The sequence below is a fragment of the Pagrus pagrus genome (genome assembly GCF_965226575.1).
Source record: "Pagrus pagrus genome assembly, chromosome: 18".
Lineage (NCBI taxonomy): Eukaryota > Metazoa > Chordata > Actinopteri > Spariformes > Sparidae > Pagrus > Pagrus pagrus.
This window is the reverse complement of record NC_140202.1, coordinates 19,168,252-19,193,461: the sequence shown is the minus strand read 5'-3', so window position 1 is coordinate 19,193,461 and position 25,210 is coordinate 19,168,252. Positions and strand designations below refer to the sequence as shown.

Sequence of the window (25,210 nt, the reverse complement as noted above, 5' to 3'; positions counted from 1 at the left end):
CTAAAAACAGTATTAAACATTACATGACCCTCAGTGAGAACAATGAGAAACTCCTCATTAGGAGAGAAAAGCTGAAGAGATCTTGGTGAGGCCATCGCGAAGACATACTCCTTTCCAGCATGCTCATAATTTACTATTTATCTACACTGCAATTAGTCACTCACCACAGGCTAAAAAACTTACTGTTCCAGCTCCTCTAGGCGTCTCCTTAACTCCTGTCCCAAAATGCATCGGGATGAAGAAATACTCTCAGTTTTTGGTTAGCCTTAATGACTAAATTACAACAAAAATAGACAAATGCAGCTGGAGTGTCATTTAACTTAATGACATGTGTTTAAGTTTATTTACAAGATTTCCATACTGTACATGAGGACATACTGGAGTTTGTGTATTATTATATTTGTCATGTTCCTTGATGATATAAGGATGATGTTGTTAAAAACAGCCTCTGATTTCATGTCCTTTTCAGTCGCTTTTAATATGATGAGAAATGACCCAAAACTCTGCACTCCCTTGACCTGTTTGCTTTTCACTTTTAAACCTATAATTGTGATCATAAATGTATATTAATGCACGAGCTGCATAAAAAACGCTCTCACGTGCAGCCTTGTTGACTTTCTATTTCCAGCTCCATGCAGACAAATATACACAGTCAGTGGAAACCATGATGGCGGGGATGCATATATACAGACGGTCAAATTCCCGCTGGTCATCGTGGTGACCACAGGTGGTTTCCATGTAGAACACCACTGTCTGATCAGTGAATGCATGCCCCAGAGTGTCCTCCACCGTTCACTTTATAGCTATTGCTGTCTGCGATGTCTGTAGGAAATGGCTCAGACATACCGCCCTGGAAAAAAGTGCACTGCTTGCTCTTTTGCATTTTTGAAACCAGTTATTTACACAATGTATTTTATTTTTTCTAATTAAAGAAAGTGGCTGGTCCGTGCTCCATGAATTGAATCCTTATGCAGAGTTTGCTTAGATGGTGCAGTCTAATTTAGAGAAATGAACGGGTAGGAAGCAGACACTTATCCAGCTAGAAATGAATGTGATTTTCAAGAGTGCAGAGACATATTTGCATAAACAGACAATATATTGGTCTAGCTGAGTCCAGTGCAGCTTGTGTGCATCAGCTCACCGTGCCGACTCAAGGCAAACTCTGGCTCTGCGATGTCTGTCTGACAAACCTTACACTTCTGCCTCTTGTCCAGCTTGAACTTTGTTTCCGAGGCCTGCTTCTGTAGAGTAGAGATTGAAAAGGGCAACGGGGTTCAGAAAACAAAGAATACACATAAAGTTCACCGGAGCGAAATAAAAATGTGAAATATGTTGTTAAACTCACCCAAATGACCTTATGCCGCATGAGCTCTGCCTGGCTCAGTGCCTTTTGCAACCTTGCCATCCGCCTCTGGTGCAAGGTCTCTCTGAGGGATCCAATTAAGAACTGGGAGAGCAGCTGAACAGACCAAGAATCAGGCAGGAGCTGGATGACCTTCTCTGCCACGAAGAACCGAGGGTTGTTGTTCAGCAGGTCCGCTGCAGCGCTGGCGAGATCCTCAGAGCTCAGGTAGATCTGGAGCAGGTTGAGGAGGAGGGTCTGCCTGAACTGAGAGTCTCGGCCCTGGGCGGCCCTGCAGCAGAACGCCTCTGCAGCCTGGGGGTCTCGCTCCTGGTGAACGAGCACCTGCAGCGCCTGAGAGTGTTCACCGGCCCTACAGAGGAGAATGGCTTTCTCTGTGTGCAGGGTTGTTGGCTTGACTCTCTCTGCAAAAAACAAAAAAACAGTTTAATTTAGTGTTAATTTGGTGATTGATTTAATTTCTCAGAAGGCATCCACACACCATACACAGTGGAGACATCGTAGAATTTGGATTCCCATAGCTGCTGCTGCAACTTCCCTCTGGTCTTCCTCAAATCTGTTTCCTCTTCCTCTTGCAGTGCATGAGTAACATATGCCAGTGCCAGACGGCTGTGATGTCTCTCCTCCTGGGGGCAGATTACACAAATCATGTCTCAGTGCATTTAATAAAGGAGTCAGGGTATTAAATTATGTCACCGCTGCCATACCCACCTCACTCTTCAAATCGTGGATTAAGAACTCCAGGTACAAAAGCGATGCCAGCGGGTACTTCTCCAAGAGAGCGAGGACGTCTTGCGTCTCCACTCGATCGTCTTGTGGACGGCTGGTGAAAATCTGCACACCTGTCTTTCTCAAATAATGGAAAACTGTTAATACTTGTCCTTTAAATAGAGCAGTTTACTTAATATAGTTGGTGACATTTTGATGTGTTTTCACACTGTCGATTGTGCAACTCTGCCCTCTGCAGTTAGGTTAAGAGCATGATAGATTGAAAAAAGTCACCTCTTGGTTGCTTTGCAGAGTCCAGTCTGCAAATTTCCACACAGCATCTTTGTCTCGGAGTTGACTGAGAGTCCAAACTATGTGTCCATGGACATCTGAGCATGAGGAGTCTTGATGGACGCCGTCTGCGAGTTTCACCCAAGTCTGGAAGAATAAAACAGGATCAAACACAGTCCCTCCTGGAAGTTTATGTATGGCGTGTGTGGAGTTTGGGGAAATGATACCTGGATTGCCTCGATTTGATTTCCGTGGCTTTGATGGAGGGAGCCTAACGCAAAAAATCTGAAAATTAAAAGAGGTCAAACAGAAATTGTGCAAATTAGACAAAATGTCTCAAACAGCATTGAAGTCTCTTCTCTCAAGAATAATTCGTCCCTAAACAAAACACCGTAACCATATTTGTGCTCTAAGCAAGTACAATTACAAATCAATACATAACTATGCACTTTCACCTGTTGTGTTGCTCCAAAACAGGAACACAGTAGTCCAGCCTGCACTCATTAGGAAATGCCACAAGCTGCTGCAGACTCTCAGTGTCTCCCAGTTCAACGTACAGCCTCAGGAGGGCGCAGTCCACCTCCTTAATGCAATTCAGGCCTTGCTCCATCCCTCTCACTGCTCTGAGAAACTCTCCCAGGAAGGCCAGGTAATGATGAAACGTGTTTCTGTCCTCTTGCCAGAGCACCTGCAGATCCCTGCCCTTGTCCACTTGATCAAGCAGCCGGGATTGAAAGTCTTCGCTGAGACACGGCCGCACGTCAGGGTAGAGACGGATGATTTCTCTGGGGTCCAGCTCACCTTTACTGTTCAAGTGGGTAATGAGTATTGATTTGTGGGTCAGACTTTAGTGTAGAATTCAGCAGAAAAGACACACTCATCACAAAAACCACATCTAACTGCACAGTTTGCCGTGATTTATTTGGAATTTGGAGTGTCGTGAAAGGGGTTTTACTCTCACATGAAGAGATCTCTGGCCTCGGAAAAACCCTGCTGGTAAAAATGAACAAATCCAGCCAGGCAAGTGATGGCCTTATGCAGCTCCTGCCAGTACAACAACAAAAAAAAGCTCTTTTAAAAGCAGGCACACATTGCATGAACATATTTAAAGCTCCAATAGGTCAGCTGAAGTCACCGAGGCGGAACACTGTGTGACTTAAAATTCGAGGGGCAATATGTTACGCTGAAACAACGAAAAGCAATGACTCATGACTCATCAGTGCGTTAATTCTGACCCCTAATCCTCAACTCTAACCTGTAACCTGAGATATGGCGCAGATTACACTAAATCTCAGACGCCATCTGTTGTCCCCAGTTGCATTTTCATCCAGCTAGAATACACCTATAACAGCAGCTCACAAAAATGCAGTCAGACCACGCCTCGACATCCCCGTTCAATCTGCTCTACCGTGATGAAATGTTCAATTCCAACGCTGCAAAGCAATGCCAGCTGGGCTTGTGATGCATGCATATTATGGACAGAACAGAGCCGAGTGTGAAACTATAAAATGGGGGAATTATAGCTGCACTCAATGCTGCTTTAAAGACAGACAGAAAAAAGGCAGAAAAAGTGAAGGTGAGATAAGGAGGTTTGAAGTTTGAGGTGTGGGAAAGCCTGAATTTTTTCCTTTTTTACGACGAACATCCAGCAAAAGAAAAAAGTCAGTACTGTGCCAGAAAAGTTCTGAGCTAGGATGGTCAGCTTTTCGAAAGACTAGTTTATCTGTGCTTCCGTATTCTCCATTATGATATACTAAGATGCTGAAGCGTCACAGTCAATTTGCAATTACGGGAAGCAGGTTGGAAAAAGCTAGCTCAGAGCACCATTGGTTTGGATTTCAGCCATGTTAGCTGCACTCTAATGGAGGCGAGGTCAGTCGTTTCACCACTTTGATCCAGACTGAAGTCTCAGCAACTTCTGGATGGACCTTTCTTTAGTTTTCACTTATTGTGTGAAGTATTCAACCCATACCAGATTAAAAATGAAACACTTTTACGGACAATTATGGTTCCCAGACATTTGTTCAAATGACTTTGGTGATGCTGCGGCTTTTTCTTTAGCACCACTGGCAAGTAACTAAATTATTGTTATATTATTTTTTTTTCACTTATTTTCCTGTTTCTTGGTTTGACACGATTAGACTAAAAGGACAGATGAAAGGAGAAATACTATAACTGCATTGTGTAATTATTAACATATTGTTAAAAACCTGGATTTCAAGGCAAAGGCTTGTTTGTGTCCCGTTGTGTGTCTATAAATTGCATTTCACCTTGTATGAGTCAAGTGGCTCACGGCCTTGAACTCCGTCCAGCAGCAATAAGGCCTCCTCGACCCTCTCCTGCCGTACAAGTGCCTGGATCTGCTCCTCGAATGGCACCAGGCGCAGGCTGAAAATGTCTCTCTCTGTGAACACTAACACGCCATCTGAAGGGAGATTTGTTTTTGGTTTTCAGACGCTCTCAGTGTGTAGGAACAGTGGGTGCAAGAATGATTGACTGAATCAGTGCAAGCTGAGACAGACTCGGCTACATCTCTCCAAACAAAACCGCAATTTGACAGCCTTTAGGTCTGCAATCTGCCAGGATTAGGTGATGAATTGATGTTGCCTGGTTTACCTGATGTGGAGAGCAGACCCTTCGCTCCGCTGAGACTCACAGTCTGTTTGCGCTGCTGATCTACCATGCTGTAGACAGACAGCACTTGAGGCTGCAGGGTTAGGATGTAAGGGAAACATACTCCGGCTGCCAGCACCTCCTGAGGCCACTGCAGGGGAGGGCGCTGGCATATCCCTGTCTTCATCACAAACATGCCTGAGGGATGAGGATGGAGAAATTATATCTTGGAAAAACAAATACCCCCCGGCTGGATGGATGGATGGATGGATGGATGGGGGTGTGATATGAGATGATTAACTGTATAGCTGCCTTGGAGAGGAAACATATAATGACACATGGAGATGTCTGAGCTCGAACATTATGTGCCATAAACATTTTGGCAGCTCTTACCTAGAGATCCAGGCCCGTTCAGGAGGAATTCCCCTAGTCCAACTGAGGTAACAACAACATGTTGCCTGCTGTGATCGTGAGGGAAAAGCTCCTCACTGCTGCCAGTCTGAAGATCACACAGGAGATACCTGTCGCTGGTAGCTACACACAGGCTGACGCCATCCACCGCCAAGCCCACCGGGTCCTGGAGCAGAGGGACCTCCTTTACAACCTCCCACCTGTCCACTCCCACCACGTGGATCCGGATCACCCTCCTGCGGCTGGAGGAAGTCACCATCCGCACCCATGCAGTCTGGCCCGTGAGAAATGAGTCGCACACCTCAAACAAAGACACATGCTGGATCTTCTTCAGAGCTGGAACGGGCTCCAATGAGAACATGTTGAGGACAGTGACGCTTCGATCCCACAGGACCAGCAGATGGTTGAAAAGTGGGACTGCCCTCAGTTGGGCCACTTGGTTGCTTGAGCCCAGTTTTCTTGCCCTACCTTCTCTGGTTTTGAGACTTGCGTCTCCATTTGTGCTGCTGGGAAGGATGAGATGCTGGACTGTTGCATCTTTGGTGCCTATATAGATATTTCGCTCATAGCACTCAATGCACTGGATGCTGGATTTGTCCTTTTCCTTTGGTGCTGCTTGCTTTTCATAGACATGAGTTTGTGTAAATGCTCTAAAAGCCATTGCAGAAATGGGTCAAATACGTTACGTGTCCGCCTAAATGAAAGATCTTCTAGGAAATATGTAAAATAAGACGTCCCTACCTCTCCGCTGTTCTCCCTTCCTCTTTATTTCCTCCACAAGTTTCTGAAGTGTAAAGTCGTTTCACCTCCCCATGTGACTACATCCTGACAGGAAGTCTATGTCAGCATTTTACGCCACTCATCCTGCCATGTGAGGACACTTACACAACCCATCCAGCAGCCTTCACCAAGAGCGTTTTACAAGTATCAAAACAATAGGTATGGCGAAGAGGACAGACATTCTGAGGTGCCCCACAGTTACGGCCACTTGTATTCTTGGCATGTGGATCCACCAGAGTGGCGTCTTTGGTTAGTGGATAATAGACAAGTAGGAGAGCAAGTGATCTGCTGATCAAACCATATATGGTCGCTCTGTTTGTTTACAACTTGAGTGCGCTGGGTGCGACGGGGTCAAGAAGCAACACACAGCAGAGGTTTGTTTTCCAGCAATGATTGTTTAAAAGGGTGACTGAGAGGGGACGCACGATCATAAAAAGATCTGGATTTCAAACCTACCATCATAGCTATATTTGTAATGCAGACTCCTCCTCTGGATGGCATCATCGGAGCAGAGTGAGACCTATTAGGATTTGCAGCAGCAGGCAGACAATGATATCCATTTCAGTGTGATATATATAGAAAGGTCTTTATTGGAGCAACCTTTTGTGTTTAAAGTATTTCACATTAGAGAAGCAGAAATTTGCATCCTTGTTTGTTTTTTCTGTGTAAATACATTTTTTTGTATATATCAGTTGGCTGATATTATCAGACAATATTGGCCTATCACAGATATATCTGTATCTGCGTAAATGTTGCACGATATGAGCACAGTTCACTAATGACATTTTAGATACGAAAGTTTCTTGTCAAACTGTAAAACATCCTGCATTTGTTATATAACATCTTTGTCACAAGTCATTCCCCTTCTAATTTCGCCCATGGGACCTTATTTTGCAAAAAGATTTGTACAGTAGTCAGTGGGGGGAGACAAAAATCATTTTTGATCACGTTTGAATTGTGCCATGAATTACGAATATGATGTTTTTCAATTTAAAAGATAATTCTGCATTTCAATGAAGTCTGAGTTGTCGTAAAATATATTCTGCAGAAGTTTTGTGTGAAACCGCTCTGTGAGCTACATCATCTCGCACAATATATACGTCACCAACACTAACATGGCTGTCACCCTGGCACAAAAATGGAATTAAAAAGGTGAAAATAACAAGTGTGGCAGTGGCAGACTCAGGATGTTTGAAATTCAGGGGTGAAAACATTAAAAAGGGCACCAGCTGTATTTCTCCAAAGGAAGGGCACCCTCTAGAGCACTTTATCATGTTTTATCTACCATACCGGCATCCTAGAAGGCACATTCACTGCGGTTTTTATGAACAGGGGGCACTGGGGGGCAGTCGCGTAGTGCAGTGTGTAATCTGTCCGATTACGTATTTTCACAGTCTTATACTTCTTCAGTTTTATGACAAACTGCAAATTTCTTGAGTTGAAAGATTATCCTTTATCTGACGTTGACAAATGATCAGAATATTATTCGTCTCTCACCATTCACTACACAAAATGTTTGCGACATCATTCTTTTCTTGTCAACAATGAAAGTAAGCGAGGAGAAAAAGCATTTTCATTTCAGAAAAACAAACTAAACATTCATTAACGATGAAACAATGCCCTCACTTTAAAAATGCATGGTTATCTTTATGCAAACATCATTGTTTGTGTGTGTGTGTTTGTGTGTGTGTGTCATGTGAGAGAACTAATGGTCATTTATAACACACAGAAATTGTGTTTTTGTGACATTCAGGCATTTTGCTAAGAAGAACTATTCATGGAAGCACAGTATCTGTGTCAGAATATGAGCTCTTGCAGTCACGGTGACTCCTTCGTGGAAAGGTCACTTCTCCCTGCCGCAGTCGGTGCACAAGATGTTGTCGCGCTGGGTGAGGAAGCCGCGTCCCACCAGGGACACGGAGCACTGCATGCAGGTGAAACACTCGCTGTGCCACTGGCGCTCCTCAAAAGAGATGTACTTGGCTCCTGCCAGACCTGCACACATCAAGCAAAGATCCATGTATTTACATAATGTGCAGGTTAATGCATCCTCACTTCACCTCACCTTGTTTATCTGACAGTTCCCACACAAATGCAAATAAAGGCCTTAAAATATGAGCCGGAGACGTGCGTGAGCTGAGTGAATGAAAACATGAGCACGACGGGTGACTCACTGGTGATGGGCTTGGTGCAGCCCACACACTTCTTTGCATACAGGTTGCTGAAGCATTCGAGGCAGTAGGGGTAGTTTTCCCTGGAGGTGAAGCGCTGACCCGACAGCTGCTTTCTGCAGCCGATGCATAGGAAACACTCACGGTGCCAGGGCTTGTCTAGGTAGGTCACTCCGCCTGTTGTGATGGCCTGGAGGTAACGAAAGTCCAGACGAGGTGAGAGTGAAAAAAAACAGACATGACATTTCAATAGCATCCTTTTACCAGGCAGCCTCAGTGTCAGGGGGATTTACTGTACCGCAGCAGCCAATACATAGAAAACACTCATCTGTAACACTACCTTCTTACAAGCGCAGCACTGGTAGGCAAACTGCTTCTCGAAGCAGGGCACACAGAAGTAGCCGGTGTCTTTTGGGATGAAGGACTTGGTTCCTATTGGCTGCTGGCAGCGGTGGCACAGGAAACAGGTCTCATGCCAGCTGTTCCCCTTGTATTCCATTTTGCGGGAACCTGGCACAGGGGACGAGAGCGACTTAGTCAGCATATGGTACCTCTATGATAGAAACACTCGGCAGCCTAAAATAGTCCTGCTTTATCTAAAGGGAGAGGATGATGCAGTCTTATGAATTTTGGAAAGAATTTTGGGAAAGGAGGAAGTTGCATTGAAGAGCCAGAAAAGCTACTAAATGGATCCTGTGGTGAGATTGTCTAATTTCTTTTGTCAATCATAGGTGTCATTTGTGCTGGGAACGCTGCAGACACTTTTTGAAAAGACCAATTTTGGCCTTAACACACAATTTTTTGTGCTAAAAATAGCCTGCACTAAGAAATATTTCCAGTATTTGCTCCTCAGCTAAGCTAACTGCCTCTGGTTGAGCTTCATATTTTTGGTACTCTGCGCAAGAAAGCTAATAAGAATCTTCCCTAAAATGTCAAACTATATCTTTATTTAAACAAATTAGACGAACACCAGAGGTGTCAGCAGGATTACACAAAAACTACTGAATGAAGATCCACCAAACTTGAATGGAGGATGGGTCCCAGCCCAGAATAGACCACATTAACTTTTGGTTGGTATAGTGAGTACAAAAGGGGCATTGTCGGAGGTATGCGCTCTACTGAGTGCCATTCTAGTTCATGTTCATATTTCTATTTTTCACAGCACTTTCACTTCTCGTTCATCCAAGTTTCATCCAGAAGTAGAATGAATGATCGCAAGGACCAGAACAGCTATTAAACTGACCTTGTGGTGAAACTGTATATCAACCACTGTATTCACAGTCAAGAAAAAAAAAAAAAGTAATTTATATGCATGTGAAAATATATTCTGATATTGATTTTCTGTGATTTTCTGTTCATTATCCTCATAATTATCATCATCTGAACTCACCAGGCATGACGGTTTTCTTGCATGTGCTGCACTTGGAGGAATAATCATTAGCATAGCACTCAGTGCAGAGCAACAAATCATCCTTGGCAGCAAAGGCCTTTTCCACCAGAGAGCGGCTGCACTTTGCACACTTGAAACACTGCTCGTGCCAGTGGCGATCCTTGTAGGACAAATCCTGTAGATATTTAACACATTTTTTATTGCACTTTGAGTACTCTGTGAGGTAAAATATTTAGGATGTGCATGAATATAAATATATATAATAATCACCTTTAGTTTGCAAAATAAATAACATACATTCTTAGTTAAACATTTCTGACGTCAAAGCCAGGGTAACACTGGGTCTTCCTTACCTTGCAGTTACAGCCAATAGGTGAAGAGCAGCCCTCACAGCAGTTAGCAAACAGGTTTTCATAGCACTTAGTGCAGTACTGCGTGTCCTCTTTCATTATGTACTTCTTCCCCAGCAGGGAGTCTTTGCAGTAATGGCAGTCGAAACGCTCGCTGGTGGACATTGTTGTTCTTAGCTGCAGGTCAAAGAGAGCATGAGGAGGAAAATTGGACAACAAGGAAGAACAGGGGGAAAAAATGGAGTGAAAATGCCCTGTAATAGTCCAAGCAATCTCTTCCCCCTTTCATCAAGCAATTTTTCCCTCGTCTTTCAAAAGAATCTGAAAAAAAAAGAAAATCTATGTTGTATAAAGAAGTGTCTACCTCAGTCGGTATGGGGTGAGGCTGAGGCTGAAGCTGAATCTGGGGGCTGCAGACAGTGAGCGGTCCAGGCACAGGGATGGGGCAGGGATGAAGAGGGGTGAGGCAGGATTAGGGGTTATCCACTGGGGGGGATCGTCTATAAATACTGGCCCTCTTATTAGCGGTAATCTCTGGGGAGAATGAACTTGCTCCACTACATCATTCTGCACCTTTTAAGGGAGCTGATGGTGCAGAGATTGCTGAGCATTTGAACTAATTGAACTCTTGTTGCTTTATTCCAGAAATGTGTAAAAGCAATGAGAGATGCAGTTTTAGGACTAGAACATTGGGAAGCATGACTGTTTACCATCCAACTAATGTCAATGCCTAAATGTTTGATCACTTTCACATAAATACACATCAGTAAAAGATGAGATTTGAGCCTAAGGTTGCTTTTTTCTGTATCAGTTTGGACACATGGTCGAGACAGTTGGCTGTTTGGATGCTGTGACGTGTCTGGACACACTTGTGGCCTTTGTCAACGCCTGCCCGCCACACACACACAAGCAGTTGCAGATGGCTTATGGGGAGGTAGGCGCCAGCAGCTTTGTGGTTGCCAGGTACAGAACTATAATGCCAGGACCTCTCAGTAGCTATTGAGAGCACCTTGGCAGCACTTCAGAAGAGGGAAGCAGCGGGCCTGTGGATGTTCAATCCATCCACGGCAAATCAAAGGAGGAGGCGCTGAAACGACAGTTTGATGGTGACCATCTTGCTGATAGCGATACGCTTGTAACCTCGTTAAAAACACATTCATCGTATGTTGTTCTGGAACAATAGATGATTAGCAATACACACTGAAAATCAGTGGGTTTAAACGGACCCAGTTTGGGTCAATATAGCGCTGACCCTAAAATGGGTTCACTCTAAACAAGCTGTCATTTCTGCTGCTATGGCGTCTCTCAGTCAAAATGATAACAAAGGCCAAGGTTTGATGATGTCATGAAGTAGTGTGGGATCATGGGAGTCATCATTGTGAAACAGAATGTGCGATCACGGCTGAGCAATACGATCAATAGTAAACATTTGAGTGGCTGGGTCGCTAATGCCCCGACTTCCTTCCTCACTCTCTCATGTATCATCTTGTGTTTACCCACACGAGACACAATCTGTCCACCCGGCTGCCACCTGGCAAAAGATACAGAAGTATCCACTGCCATACGACCAGACTACGGAGCAGCTTCATTACCCAGGCGGTGAGCCCGTGGAGGCAATGTGATTATGATTCTGGGCTTCATAAATACAATTGATTTGAGACTCCTCAGTTAATCATCAGCAGTTTTCTGGGATAGATGTAGCACAAAGGATTCAAACGTGATTTAGTTTTTTTAAAGCCTTGTGCTTTGGAAAATGGCTATAAATTCACCATGTAACCTGAAGTTATAGCACCTACAGAGGGTAAAGGTGTTATTGATAGGCCACCAAATTAAAGGAACCACTACCATGGATGAAATTATGTATTTCTCTTGGCGTTAATGTTGTTGGAAACATTTCAGTAATGCAAGCACATTACAACAAAGTGATAACAAGTCTGGTCTTTTTAGCTATTTTAATGCAGAAAGGTTCCATATTATATTTTTAACTGGCACCATTTGGAAAACTTGACTTTGCATCACTGTTGGGTCATTTATCCAAACTAAAATATGGTTAATTTGACCCGACAAGCTCAAATTATACATAAAACTCTCACAAACATGAAAAAATAACAAACTGGGTGCACATCAATCCATTACTGTGTGTGGTAAAGTTATTGTGTTGGTGCTATATTGACCCGAATTGGATCAATTTTGACCCACAGCTTTTAAGTGTGTCGTGTTGCGCCCTGATCATTACGGTACAGTATAGAATTCAGATGCCTCTGATCTGTCTGCATGTGGCTTAATCGCATATACCGAGTGAATGTGCCATTTTGGTTGTCAAAAATGAACATCAAAAGTACAAATCTTACTTTTCCGGGCTGGTTAAAACAATCCCGGTTTTTTAAGCATCTTTGACTGACAGTCGACTAATTACATTTGAATCTTGGAACATGTGCTCATATCAATTTTCCAAAAGGATCAGGGGGCGGACATCTTCATAAAAATAGCCCGAGAAGACCACCAGCCCGGCCCACCGGCCTAATCCCTCAAATACACACACACAGGAAGGTCAGCGATGGGGATGAGGCTGAGAGGAATGCAACTCTCTGTAGACGAACTCTCTTCCCCTCTGTTTTCTCTTCAGTGCCACTCCTTGTAAAGAAATCCATCTAGAATTACACTCCTGCGAATAACTACAATGTAATGTGTTGTTGGATCAGCAGATGATGTTAAAACATGTGTCTGTGGTGTACGTAGGTGGTATCTACAAACCTCCGAGGAATAATGTAAGACTTTGACCTACAAGCTGTGCGTTACATAAGGCTTTGAAAACAAAATAACCATGTCATGTGAAGAATTCAGGTGTAGGAACTATCTCCGTTTGAAGAAGAGCCATCCTTCAGGTTTTACTTATTTCTAAGTAGGTGGATACGCCGGATTACACAGAGTCATCTGCTCTCTTTGGATTAAATTACCACTGTATTGTACCCTCGTTCCCTGCTGGTGTCCAGATCAGCGACTGCAAATCACAAAGCCACGCATGCAGACCTTAAATAAACCCAGAACCAACTGTAGGACAAGTTTAGTCATTGCCTCTCAAAAGCTTCTAATCTTTGTTGCATTGGTGGCTGCTGCACAGTATGTCTGTCATCATGTGACATCAAGCCAGGGTGGAGGTGACCTATATTCACCAGCAAACAAAAACTCTCATCTCTTTGAGTGTATTAACATGATATGAAATAAATTGCATGTCAGCGGTTATTCACTGGATATTAAAGCAGAGATTATTGTATGTTGTGTTCATACTGTCAGCGTTAATCTGCAGTCGTGCATGCCTGTTTGTAATTTTATTATAACCGCTCCGATTTGTATCTGATAGATAACAGGTGCTGGTCTTTGTCTCTTGGATTATTAACTTGTACAGCAGACAGTGCCAACTCTGCAGAGCAGAAAGCCTGCTGATCTTGCGTATTCCTTTTTGCCTGCTTAATCCTCTGAAGTCAACTAGTGAGCAGCTGCCAACAGATTTCGTATGCGGCCTGTCGAGCCCCAATAAATAGGCCTTTATTTGACCTGGACTCGGGTGTCCTCTTATCTTAATGTATTCAGTCTTTACAATAAGGTGTCAGTGGCTGTTTTCTCCCCCCCACTCTTAATCGAATGATCTCAGAGAAGAAGAGAAGCATTTACTTTGGTGGCTCCTTTGAGGTGGCGACTTGTTGTAGACTGAGACAGATCAACGCGACACAGTTGCATCTCTCTGAAGCACAAAGGCCTCGCCGCACCAGAGTTGACAGCCGGTTGGCATGGTGATGACAGCATAAGTGGGCTCCATTAGGTCGAGATGAGGGGCGTCTCTAGTAGTTAATGAGAGGACTCACACAAACCTGGCCCTTTGAGCTGGCCTTTGCACTCTTCTGCGACGTGGAGGGCTCGCTTTCAACGCAACGTTTTCGACTGAACAGGATAGCCACATAGGGGGTTGCCAGGGGGGCGAGGAGATACAATCTACTAAGTCTACTATCTCACAAAACCTTACACCCCTTCAGGGAGGCCCTGTGAGCGCCCGGTTCATGCCTTCATGACTTTGCTTCCCCCGCCCTCCCCAGTTCTCACCAAAATGAGTCATGGTATGAGTGGGTGACAAGACCTGTCACACAGCCAGACATATGATCTCCGCTGCTAAAGAGGAGAGAAAGTTGTCTACCCCTAGGAATGCACAACCCATTAAAATGTTCTCCTCGTCGATCCCTTGCCTCCTCCCAGCCCACAGAGTTTGTGGTATTCGGTTTGACTGTGTAGACGAAGCTGCTGATTACCTTTGGGTGCCAGCAACAACTTGGTGCACAAAACATACCTCAGTAAATCAGATAAATAAGAAATGTATACCTTGAATTTTGTTCAATTATTCACAGCCCGAAAAACAGAGGTAGCGTTAAAAAGCAAAAAACTGAAGATCTTACATACCTGCTACGAGGAAAATCTCAGTCTTCTGTCAGCTTTAGACAGCTTCAGAGCCCCAAAGACTTCCAGAAGACTTCCTTTATTCTCCAGCTTTCCAGCAATAACGACCTCATCCTCAGTGTGCTGGAACATTTCCTATTACACGAATAGTGCAGCACAAATAAACAGTCCAGATTATTGGATGGATCCAAAAAGCCCAGCAGCCATTAGTATGGCAGGAATTGAACAAACTTGAACTAATTTGTCTGCTTGGACCAAAACATTTTAATGATGGAGACAGCAAATGGTAAAATGTTTGTTGGCTTTATTACAGCACTTAATTATATCTGGAACCAGCAATAACTGATATTTTTGTCACTTTGGGGCAGTGCAAACAAGCTGTAAACACAACATGGACATAAATTAGTATTGCATTTTAAGCTGATGCGAATGTGTTAGCAAAGTTAGAGTTGCTTACTTACACATTAATTAGATATAAAGGCAACGTTAGCATTAATTTGGAGTTGTCTTTCTGGGCACCCGATGAGTCGTTTTAGCTCTGTTTTGGTCCCCACCAACTCCTGAGAGAATAATCTGCTCTTTAGCTGCTGGATGCTGCACTATGTTAACCAGCTAGTTACTAACTCTGTCTGTCTGATGTTTGGTGCTGAGCAGGTGGGTTTGGAGAACTTTTTCACTGAAAACCACTGCCTGGAGCAACCGGAAATGACACTATGACAGCATTAAGGTCAGAAACATGGTCCATGCAAATACGCAAACGCAAATACCAAAGCCTGGCCCAGCCAGTACAAACACTCTCTTTTTCTCTTGTAGTTTAATGCTGTAGCGATCGTAGGCTAATGCACAGACAACAGCTCATGCTTGTGTTGCTTTACAGTTTTCAGGTGACACATTCCAGAATGCAACAACACGCTCAATCAATCTTGCGTTGCTTGAAGCGCCTGCATTTGCATACTTGTGCTGACCATGTATCTGGCCCTAGAGTGCACCAGAAACAGTAAAGTTGGGGCTCGAAAACCAAAACAATTAGCAGAAAGACCCCATAAACCTCTGTCGAGATGAATGAAACTGCAGAGTCGGGTTAATTTGTGTTCGCTCAGTTCATCTCTTTGAGAAAGACTGTTTGGATAACCCAGTCATTTTATCAAGCTTTCCTCAGATATTGATTATAAACATGTGGACGAGAGGCTAGCTAACTAAGCTAGCTAACGTTACAGCTCAACCGAGGAGGATGCAATTAATGTTTTCATTCCACGCTATCACAAACACAAACCCCTCTTCCACGATGCACGCTTGGTATCGCCAAAAGTCTGCAACTCACACAAAAACAAGATGGATAGCACTACAGGTAAGAGGGAAAATATGGTGTTTTTGATTTTGGGGTGAACTATCCCTTTAAGAACTGGAGATACAGTAGATGCAATAGAGTAATGTTCTGTGTCGTATTTAGCAAATGTGAGATCCACCACTGCCCCGATGGCCTCCTCTGTGACTGTCTTGAGCGCTGAAAGAACTGCAGGGACAGTCCCCCCTCCCCATGCCCACCTGAACTTTCACATTAATCCCCAACTGACATCAATGGATTATTCACGCCACTGATCCTGGCAACATTTATCACATACTTTGACCCGCAGCACTGAGCAGAGGCAGTTAAAGATGTGTCATCTCCGTGGTGAGGAGGCGACTGCAAATACCAGAGTGCTAGCGAGGATATGGGGTAACTAACAACAGCCGGAGGATCGAGGCGTATCCACCACAACACTCTCATCAATCACTTATCAAGGCTTTTAGATCGCTATTTATACTTCTGCCTGCATTGCATGGCACTGTAAAACAGCGTGGGCAACATCTTTGGAAATGACACTTGATATAAACACAAGAACCGTACATTAGGTGCCATCATGTAAAATGTTGCCACGCAGTCAAACTCTATGCCTAAATGTTGTTTTTTTTAATCTTGCTACATATCTCTCCAGTATCAGGCTATCAGGTATTTTTAATGGTGTCACAGAGTTTGTAATTTCCTGGAAAACACAAAAAATGTTGATGACTCATCCTGCATTCACGGGCGTATACTAATTTTGCATCCCAAAAGCACTGTCTTATTTTTTTATCATGCTGTCATGTAGATAAAGATAGTAGGCAAAGATTGTTGCGTCTTATTCCCACACAACCCAAAGCATCAGTATTTGACAACCTGGGAAATGAGAGTCAGCAATCACCTATCCTACAAATTGTACCTTTAAAGGCAGCAAGCAACAACCAAACTACTTATTTGAGAATATTTGAAAGGGTTTCCATTAAATACATGATTAGCTGTTTTGAAAAAAAAGTGCTGTATGATCCACTCATGTTTGCTCATTTGCCCATATCTTTATTTTCTTTGACACTATCAGACATCTACAGTTAAAACACAACATTTGGCAAAATACAATGATTTGGCAAAAAACTTGTATAGATTGACTCACTGATTATGTCAGCGAACTGGCAGAAAAGGAGCATGTCTGGTGAAATCTTCACATCCAACCACACACAAAGATTTCATCTCACTTGGTATGCAGTGTTTTTAAGGACTCAAGCAAAATCAGTGCCAGGTCAGACAGTATCCAGAGACATCCTGATTCACTTTCTGGTGCTGTGACACACTCACAGACTCAGACAGGGGCAGAGAAGCCACAGCTCCTCATGTTTGTTTTTTTGTGCAAAAAAGAGAGAAAGGAGGATGAAAGAGACGAACGACACACTCAAAATAATAAAAAAAAAGAAAAATCTTTTGTTCCTTAAAGTCACCAACCACATTGGACAAGAAACCTTTGTTTTCATACATGAGATTGGACTGTACAATATGAAACCATGAGTGGCAGTTTCATAGTAAAACTGTGGGACAGCCGAGGTCTTGGATGACAGTTTCTGAACTCACAATAGCTCCATCTAAGACAGCACAGTGAGTCACACAACTCCACATGAATAAAAGTGCTATATCTCTGCTGCGTTTTGGCAAGACTTTTTCAATTAGGTCATGCCAACAGGATTACCGACTAATCAAAACAAAGAAAAAAAAGAAAAACTTCAGTGTAAAATTGCCTCCCTTGATGAAAACGTCCACCTCACAACACTAAAACCATTGTCTCTGACGTTTATCCTTTCCAAGTGTCTCTCTCCTTTCGCCTAGATTCACACCGACCGTACTTGCAAAGGTGCAGCGCAACCGCATCCACTGCCTGACAACACTTGCACATTATAAAGAGATTTGAACATTAAAAATATATACAACACATTGTTTCTTTTCCCCATGAATGCAAGCACTATCGGAGCTCCCTCAGTCTGGTGCACATACAGGAATGATCTGTGTTAGTGGGCTGGTTTGATCCTGATGATGATTCAGTTCACTACAAGGTTTATATACAGGTTTCACTATGGCATCTGGAACCATATTCCATAAGAAAAATAATTAAATTCATCCTAATTTACATCAATGGTCCCTTTTGAAAGTGAAGAAATATCAAAATGAAACCTGAACCTGAAACATGTTCGAGTACCTTGACCAAGAAGACACCGGCTTATCTTGCATAAAATGTTGACATGGTTTTGCACAGTACGTTCTGTAAAAACTTGACCGTCATGTCAATAGCTGCTGAGCGCTGTTGAGATGCATTGTTCATGGATTAACATTTAAAATTGATGAGATATTTACAGATGCTGAGCTGTCTTTTTCGTAGTGTGATCTTGAGTGGTGTCGGGTTGGCTGTAAACAAGTGTAAACAAAAAAAACAAAAAAATACAGAGAAATATTTTTCACATGCAAACCTCTCCAAAACAACACTGCAGTGTGGTGATTCAAAGACAGAAGTAATCCTCAACATTTCACATCTTTCACATTGTTCTTAACAGGTCCCAAACATGTGGGCAGATCTTTCATCCCACACGCACTTCACCCATATGGTAACATCTGCGTGAAATAGTTTAAAATATCAGTGTAAATATTTTAGGTCACGTTGTGGGATGACAGCACAGTACACACAGCAAAATAGCTTCTTCAAAAGACTCAGTAATATTCTTTTTGTGCTCTTTCCCGTCACTGTATTCAGTTAAAAATTACAGACTCAAATCAGAATGCAACATAATTACAATGCGGGAGTTTTATATTGCAGTACAACGTCTGTACTGTACTGTCATCATCAACACGAGATTCCAACTGCACTTCGACACATCACATGTGACAATGGAGCAATTCACAACATGATTAAAATAGTAACTCCCTCTCACAGAGCACAGTCACATCTGCTGTTGGAGACTGCCCGATTATGATCACCATATGCCATCTACAACCACATCGTATGATGACCGTCTGTCTTACTGTACATATGTAAAGATAAGGTAACCGTTGGATTAGCAGTGCAAATGCAAACTTACAAAAACATGGTGGAGAAAAAAAATGACAGCTACATAATTCCAAAATTACACAATATGTACATGACACAATTGAACTACGTTCACATTTGAGTTCAGTAAACACTGCATAGGTGACTGCATCACTAGCACAGATGAGATTGTTTTTTTTATCATATAATGCCTCACTTGAATAAATATTACATAAATATTTTCACTTCTTGTGTCAGTCTCCGTCTGCAGCCAACACTATTTTTCGTCCACTGTGTGCCACTTGATGATAAGATGATATTTAAAGATAAAGAAAAACAAACAACCTCGCACCATGAATGTTGTCTGTTACACAGGAACATCCACACAATCCAGCATTCACTCTAATAATAGAACAAAAACATGAAAAATAGCAGCAAATGTGGGCATGTTAAGCAAAAACATGGGTTGAAATAATAAAAAGAAATTTTAGTGCATTTGTAAGTCATACAAAATAAATAAGAAATGAATCGGACAAAAGGCAAAGTAAGGCTTAGCAAAATTGGCTTGCAAATTAAAAGAAAAACAAGATGGATGTCTCACTGTGCCACTTAACCAACTGAAGAACATCCTTCGGGAGCTCGGGACAGAACAGTAATGAACCTTCATGTTAAATGAAGGACAAAAATCTTAAAGCACTGCCTTCAACAGCAAAACAAGCACTGCATAGCCCTTCAGAGCACTATCCACCCCAGTACCACTTGTCAAGGTTATTGAATGCCTTGTACTCCTTGTGCCTACGCAGGTAATCACAAGCCAGGCATGTGTGCTCTGCCCAGAAATAGGCCTTCTTTACTTTAAAGTGCCGCCGCCACTCAAAGTACCTGAGGTACATTTCCTCATTCTTGTCCAAGAGCAGCAGGTAATCGGCCAACTCCTTGGGCGAGGTGAAGTCGTCCACGTGGATGAAGGCGTCTCCCTGGATAAAGTTCTCGTAGTTCTGCCTGGGCGGGCCGAGAACCACTGGCACTGTCCCCACAGAGAGCGGGTTGTACAGTTTTTCAGTAATGTAGTCCTTGTGGATGGAGTTCTCAAAAGCCAGGTAGAACTTACAGCTGGCGATGGTGGGGAAGTAGTCTTGGTCAGAGATGTACTCTCCGAAGGCTTGTCCATACGCGTGAACCTCAATGTGTTTGTACAGCTCATTGTAGTATTTCACCCGCACGTGGTCCTGGTTCCAGTTGCTCACGATCCAGCAGATCAGCTTGTTTTTACTAGGTGGGACAAAGTCCTCATCGCCCTCCGCTGCTACGATGGACCCATAAGGCACTTCAATGTCAGCATCCTGACGGTAATTGAGAGTCAGATTGAACATGTTCTCGATCCCAGGCAGCTGGGAGGAGTGCGACGGCGACTCCAAGTTCATCCATACCCACTTCTGGAAGGATGGACGCGTTACCGGCGGCAGGTTGGACAGGTCGGTGCAGATGTCTCGGTGATGGATGACGACCCCATCTGACTTGTTGTAAAAATTCCTGTCCGCCGTGATGAAGCATCCCTCGATGTTGAAGAGAGAGCTGCACACGCTCAGGTCGTAGGTTTGTCCGAAGGGCCAGAGCCAGATCAGGACGGTGGTCACGTTTTTATCACTCTTGGTGGAGAAGAGGTTCTTGACCCGGTCTGTGGATACCGTGGACTCTACGGGACCTGATAACCAGCTTGTGGATGGTTTAAAATACATCAAAAACAGAGTCACAAAGCATCCCAGTATGAAAGTGCCGAGCAGAAGGGGTCGTAGGATTCTGTGGAAAGGTGCAGATGGCATACTCCGTCCTGAAAAGGGCACACCAAAGGAAAAAGATCAAGAGGGGATCAACGTGATACAACATCCAGACTAATCTCTCAGTCGTGTAAAGGTGTTTCACATTACCACAATGTGTTTATGATGTCTATTATACTGGATCATTGACTCTGAACATCATTTGTGCCGCAATTAAATACAGTTAGCTAGCTTGTGAGCATCTATGAGTATATGTAAGGCAGTCACTGCTTTGGATCAATACTCAGGACAAATGTTTTGCCTCCTCGCGAACATCAAAATACAAACCTGGTGGATTTGACTGAACGCTGAAATCCAAGCAAGAGTAGAGGTTGTGGGAATCGGAGGGAGCAGTTCCTACATCGGGTCGACGGTGGGATCAATCTTCTTTGCGATTCGGCGCTCATAGGCGGGAAAAAAAAGACTGCAGGTCACACAGCTCAAGAGACGCCTCTCACGCTGAATAACAATGATCCGTAATGATCTAATGAGGTGTGTTTGATCTTGAATGTACAGGTCTTCTTAATGATGCCTCCTTTACGTGAACAGAGAGAGAGAATCAGAGAGAATCAATTAGGGCTAGAGAAAGGGAGAGAAACGAAGCGTCACCACAGAAACAGTCTGGAAGTTATGCGCAATCAACATGTAGAGATGAGCTGATCTCAACCAAATCCTTTAAATTAGCTTGGAAATCAAATGAAAACACAAAGGTTGCTGCAAAATTGCCAGTTAATCGTGGATGTTATTTCAAATTTGCTTGTTAAGTATGGATGTAAGCCTCCAGCTGATATTAGTTTCTGGCTTTGTAAGAGAATGCTGCCATCTTAAGGCTGAGGAGGAGAGTGGAGAGGCCCCCTGACTCTCCGGCTCTCTGTGGCTCAACACACCTGCATCTGCATAAAGAGGCCATACAAGCAGATGGAGACCGACGGACCTTGAGAGGTGACTTGCTATCTATTCGAGCAGATTCACATCAATGAGACCAGCTTCGACACATTTTCCCCTCACATCATCCTTCCAGTATGACATACGGGGGTTGACATTGGCCTCATGTGTGACGGCGCCTCTTCATCTCTCCCATCTGTGACTTTAGGTGCACAGATCTGCGCACAAAGGCCACATGAACGGAGGCCAGATGAGTACAACTCCTTTTAAAGGCTTACGGTATCAATACATTTTCATGTAGGCAAATCCTCTTACACTACCGAAACATGTTCTCCGTCAGCGGCTGCGATAAGCTCTCTGCTCCACGAGGAGGATGCAGCCCATGCGTACCTTACATGTTGGTGTGGATTCAGAAAGGCAAGTGAAGTGTAGAGTAGCGCAGAGATCAAAATCAGGCTTATTAAATATGCAGTGTGTGGTAAAGTTATAGCATCTCCATGGTGACGCTGCTGAGGTCAGAGCATTTAACATGAGAGGGTAATATGGCTCACACGCTCGGTGTATGTTCCTCCTCTCTTCCTCTTCTTCCCCCCTCTGCACCAAGAAATGAGACCTGAGGGAGCCATGTGCAGCTCAAACACTCACTCAGACTTGAAAATAACATAAATGGGGTTTTGTCAAATGCATTGTGATGTATTTGGGACACCGAAAGAGCATGGCACGGGTGAGTAGTCTGCAGCAGGGCTGTGAAATGAGTGGAGAGGAGGCAGGGAGAACGCAAACCACAAGATTTTGGGAGCATCACAGAGATGCATCAAATCCCTGATGAGGATTTGGTAACAGGTAGGCTAGAGGGCAAAAAAACGAAACCTGGCGTTTTTTGATTTATGTGTGATGTCAGGAAGGCCACTGCACTGATTGTAAAAGGACACTCCATCCCAGGTGAGAATCAATTTCCAGCCAGCGAGCACTGAAGGTCATTATAAAACGTGATGCTATATAGTGGAGCCACTGTTTAAAATGGTTGTCTTTTTTTTTTTCTCTTTTTTTTTTTTGGCGTGACACTGCAATCTAAGTTGATGAGGAAACTGGGATATTACATGTGTGTGCGCACCAAAAAACGCGCAGAATATAAATAATAGCGTGAAGGATGGTGCTGCAAAAATGTGCAAAATGTGCAATGCAAACACGGCTGAGAGTGCAATGCAAGATGTTAAAACACAAGCCGTATTCACTGGAGGGAAATGTGTGCCCGGTGCACTGAGGATGCGAGGATGCTATGTGGAAAATAACAGGAAACAGCCGATCGCTACATTTATTTTGACATGTTTTTCTATGGGGGATCGTTTCTAATTAGCTGGCGAGGGGGGTTTCATGCCGTCAAAAGCAGGTACCGCTGCTCAGCCGTGGGGTGCAGGGGGAAAGAGAGAGGGAGAGGAAAAAAATAGCCATGCATTTCACTCACCATCTCGACAGGCGTGAGTCAAAATAGACCTTTCTTCTCATTTCCTCCAGAGGTCCGTACCCTGCTCAAAGACACCTTGCAACATACGGGAGATGCGGATGCGTTTGGAATAGAAAATCGCGCCCGTCCGCCGTATTTGCAGGAATAGATCGGGATGAGCCCACATCCATCGTCTTGATCCACAAAATGATGGTACCTACTGTAGCAATGTGCGCTGAATCTTCCCCGCTGATGCTGCCGCTGCCGCTGCACACCGACGCAACGAATGATGGCTGCAGACTAGGAAAAAAAAAAAGGGGGAGAAAAAAAAAAAGAAAAACAGTAAATTGGAGGCTACCCCGTCAGCCTGCACGATAAATTCATGGCTCGGTGTGTGAGGACGCCATGTATGCTCAGGGATGTGATGCGATGTGGAATAATTCCCTGCTGGCTGCCCATGCGCTACCTTGCTCTGTTTACCGTCAATGCAGCTGCAGGCTGTGGCGGAGCTCCAGTAGTGTGTGTGCGTGTGTTTGTGTGTGTGTGTGTGTGTGTGTGTGTGGGATGCTGAGATTCAGCGTTAGTGCATATTACACTTCAATCATCCTCTGAAGGTTCCCGTTTGAGTAAACAGGTGAATCATTTCTGCTGCGAGGAAGCGCGCGTCAGAAAGGTTTCCTCTCACTTGGCCCTGCATCGTCTGTTTATCCGAGTAAAAGAATAAAGGGAGGTGTGTGTGTGTGTGTGTGTGTGTGTGTTACATGGCTGCCTTTTAGTGATGAAGCCGTAAGCCAGAGGCTGAACTATGACCGCCTGTTAGTGATGATAATGCACCACAACCCTCCAAAATACAGCCAACATCAATTAAGGAAGTCATTTGCGCTAATTTCCGCAACATTTTCAGGGTAATTCACATCACTCGCTGCTGAAGGGACTGATGCCTCAGTGTATATTTCGACAAAAGAGTCAGTTGAGTTTCAGTTATGCCTATCAGCTCATGAATAACTCATTTAAAAAGAGCACTCTATAGATTTCCCAGCAAACATTTTATCGACCAGGACACAAGCTCTGGCACGAAAGGGGTCGAAATGATGCGCACGTTGCATCTAAAGCACAGAACAACCAAACTTAGAAAAATGTAAGTGTAATTGCGTATTAATCTGCACCCTAACAGTGTCATAGACCTACTTTTATCGAAACTTGTGCCTCAAATTTCAACAAATTTAACTCAACTGTCTTGCATCCTTCAAAGAGACGCAGCGACTCGGCTCAAGCATCAAAAACACTGGCGGAACGCTTTATCACATTATCATTAACTTATTTTTTAATGTAGAATATTAAATGATTTCTTTATGAGGTATTGAAAGTGGCATTTCGTTTGCGCTGTGTGTCCTACGGCAGCAAACGTATGCCATAGCTAAGCCACATAGCCGGCTCTGGTAGCATGGCGGGAACTGCCCGATGGAGCGGTGGGCTTTCGTTTTTGGGCCTTCAGTCCAATGGAGCATTTTTCAGACTTTTTGGGGTTTTCGGAAAAATAGGCTAATGACCAGCACGGAGGCCAATGCTAATATTAGGTAGCGAGCTCGAAACATGCAAACACAGCCATAATTTATGGCGCATCTGAACAGATTAGCTATGATGGAAGTAAAGTTTATAAGCTTTTTTTTGTCTCTTACCTTTCTCATTCTGAGGATCTGGTTGCATTTGCTACCGCCATAAACACTTGATGCAGTCAATGGGCTGCTGAGAATTTAGCGATGGACATAGACTTTCCGGGGATGGCGGGACATCATTATAGCAACTCCCTCGATTGAATTTTAAAAATCTATGTGGGCCAGAGAATCAACAACAATCAGCAACAAACCAGAGAGTCCAGCCACGCCTTTAAATCTGAAGAGAGAAAGACAACAAAAGGAAACCCAGAGAGACGAGGGAGCCAGGCAACAGGCAAAAACACAGAGAGATGAGGAAAGAACCAGGCAACAGCCGCAAACACCTGGAGACACCTGGGAGGCACGTGGGTGTTGACAAGAAACAGCTGCGGCCACAAGATCACTTGTTGAAACCCCCTGAGAAGGTCACTGATATCTTTCCCTTGTTAAATTAGTTTTACAGCCGAGGACTGTTATTTTTTAAAAAAATGTATCCTCTGTTGTTTCCTTAATCTTTTAAGATCT

The 25,210-nt window shown here is 43.7% G+C and overlaps 3 protein-coding genes across 8 annotated transcripts; all 3 read right to left on the bottom strand.

Annotated features, from left to right (window-relative positions):
- Positions 1-387: 387 nt before the first annotated feature.
- Positions 388-6,053, bottom strand: LOC311273642 (transforming growth factor-beta receptor-associated protein 1). Its single transcript, XM_084380778.1, has 11 exons — positions 5,369-6,053; positions 4,979-5,173; positions 4,633-4,787; positions 3,324-3,406; positions 2,818-3,168; positions 2,590-2,647; positions 2,366-2,509; positions 2,075-2,209; positions 1,845-1,989; positions 1,346-1,767; positions 388-1,241 (listed from the first exon to the last, which is right to left on the bottom strand). The coding sequence occupies exons 1-11, from the start codon at positions 6,045-6,047 to the stop codon at positions 1,104-1,106; spliced, it is 2,505 nt and encodes an 834-aa protein (XP_084236904.1). The 5' UTR covers positions 6,048-6,053; the 3' UTR covers positions 388-1,103.
- A 737-nt stretch (positions 6,054-6,790) lies between these two features.
- On the bottom strand, positions 6,791-14,597 carry fhl5 (four and a half LIM domains 5). Of its 2 annotated transcripts, none has more exons than XM_084380628.1 (6): positions 14,527-14,597; positions 10,081-10,254; positions 9,728-9,902; positions 8,678-8,847; positions 8,341-8,527; positions 6,791-8,161 (listed from the first exon to the last, which is right to left on the bottom strand). In XM_084380628.1, the coding sequence occupies exons 2-6, from the start codon at positions 10,240-10,242 to the stop codon at positions 8,010-8,012; spliced, it is 846 nt and encodes a 281-aa protein (XP_084236754.1). In that variant the 5' UTR covers positions 10,243-10,254; positions 14,527-14,597; the 3' UTR covers positions 6,791-8,009. The 2 variants fall into 2 exon arrangements, with proteins under 2 accessions (XP_084236754.1, XP_084236753.1); XM_084380627.1 differs by lacking the exon at positions 14,527-14,597 and adding an exon at positions 10,442-10,467.
- Positions 14,598-16,871: 2,274 nt separating this feature from the next.
- Positions 16,872-24,776, bottom strand: fut9a (fucosyltransferase 9a). 5 transcript variants are annotated; one of them, XM_084381112.1, is made up of 4 exons: positions 24,710-24,776; positions 23,052-23,330; positions 20,990-21,236; positions 16,872-20,715 (listed from the first exon to the last, which is right to left on the bottom strand). In XM_084381112.1, the coding sequence occupies exon 4, from the start codon at positions 20,705-20,707 to the stop codon at positions 19,625-19,627; it is 1,083 nt and encodes a 360-aa protein (XP_084237238.1). In that variant the 5' UTR covers positions 20,708-20,715; positions 20,990-21,236; positions 23,052-23,330; positions 24,710-24,776; the 3' UTR covers positions 16,872-19,624. The 5 variants fall into 5 exon arrangements, with proteins under 5 accessions (XP_084237238.1, XP_084237239.1, XP_084237236.1 ...); XM_084381113.1 differs by lacking the exon at positions 24,710-24,776 and adding an exon at positions 23,625-23,717; XM_084381110.1 differs by lacking the exon at positions 24,710-24,776 and adding an exon at positions 23,497-23,601.
- Between the last annotated feature and the right edge of the window lie 434 nt (positions 24,777-25,210).

Excerpts from the sequence above, each read along its gene's own strand:
- fut9a (XM_084381112.1), bottom strand. The coding sequence starts at position 20,707 with ATGCCATCTGCACCTTTCCACAGAATCCTACGACCCCTTCTGCTCGGC.
- LOC311273642 (XM_084380778.1), bottom strand. The coding sequence starts at position 6,047 with ATGGCTTTTAGAGCATTTACACAAACTCATGTCTATGAAAAGCAAGCA. Across the intron at positions 2,210-2,365 it reads CTCTGCAAAGCAACCAAGAG|ACAGGTGTGCAGATTTTCAC; the intron begins GTGACTTTTTTC and ends TATTTGAGAAAG. Across the intron at positions 1,242-1,345 it reads TGCGGCATAAGGTCATTTGG|AAGCAGGCCTCGGAAACAAA; the intron begins GTGAGTTTAACA and ends TCTACTCTACAG.
- fhl5 (XM_084380628.1), bottom strand. The coding sequence starts at position 10,242 with ATGTCCACCAGCGAGCGTTTCGACTGCCATTACTGCAAAGACTCCCTG. Across the intron at positions 9,903-10,080 it reads CTATTGGCTGTAACTGCAAG|GATTTGTCCTACAAGGATCG; the intron begins GTAAGGAAGACC and ends AAATATCTACAG. Across the intron at positions 8,528-8,677 it reads AGTGCTGCGCTTGTAAGAAG|GCCATCACAACAGGCGGAGT; the intron begins GTAGTGTTACAG and ends CGTTACCTCCAG.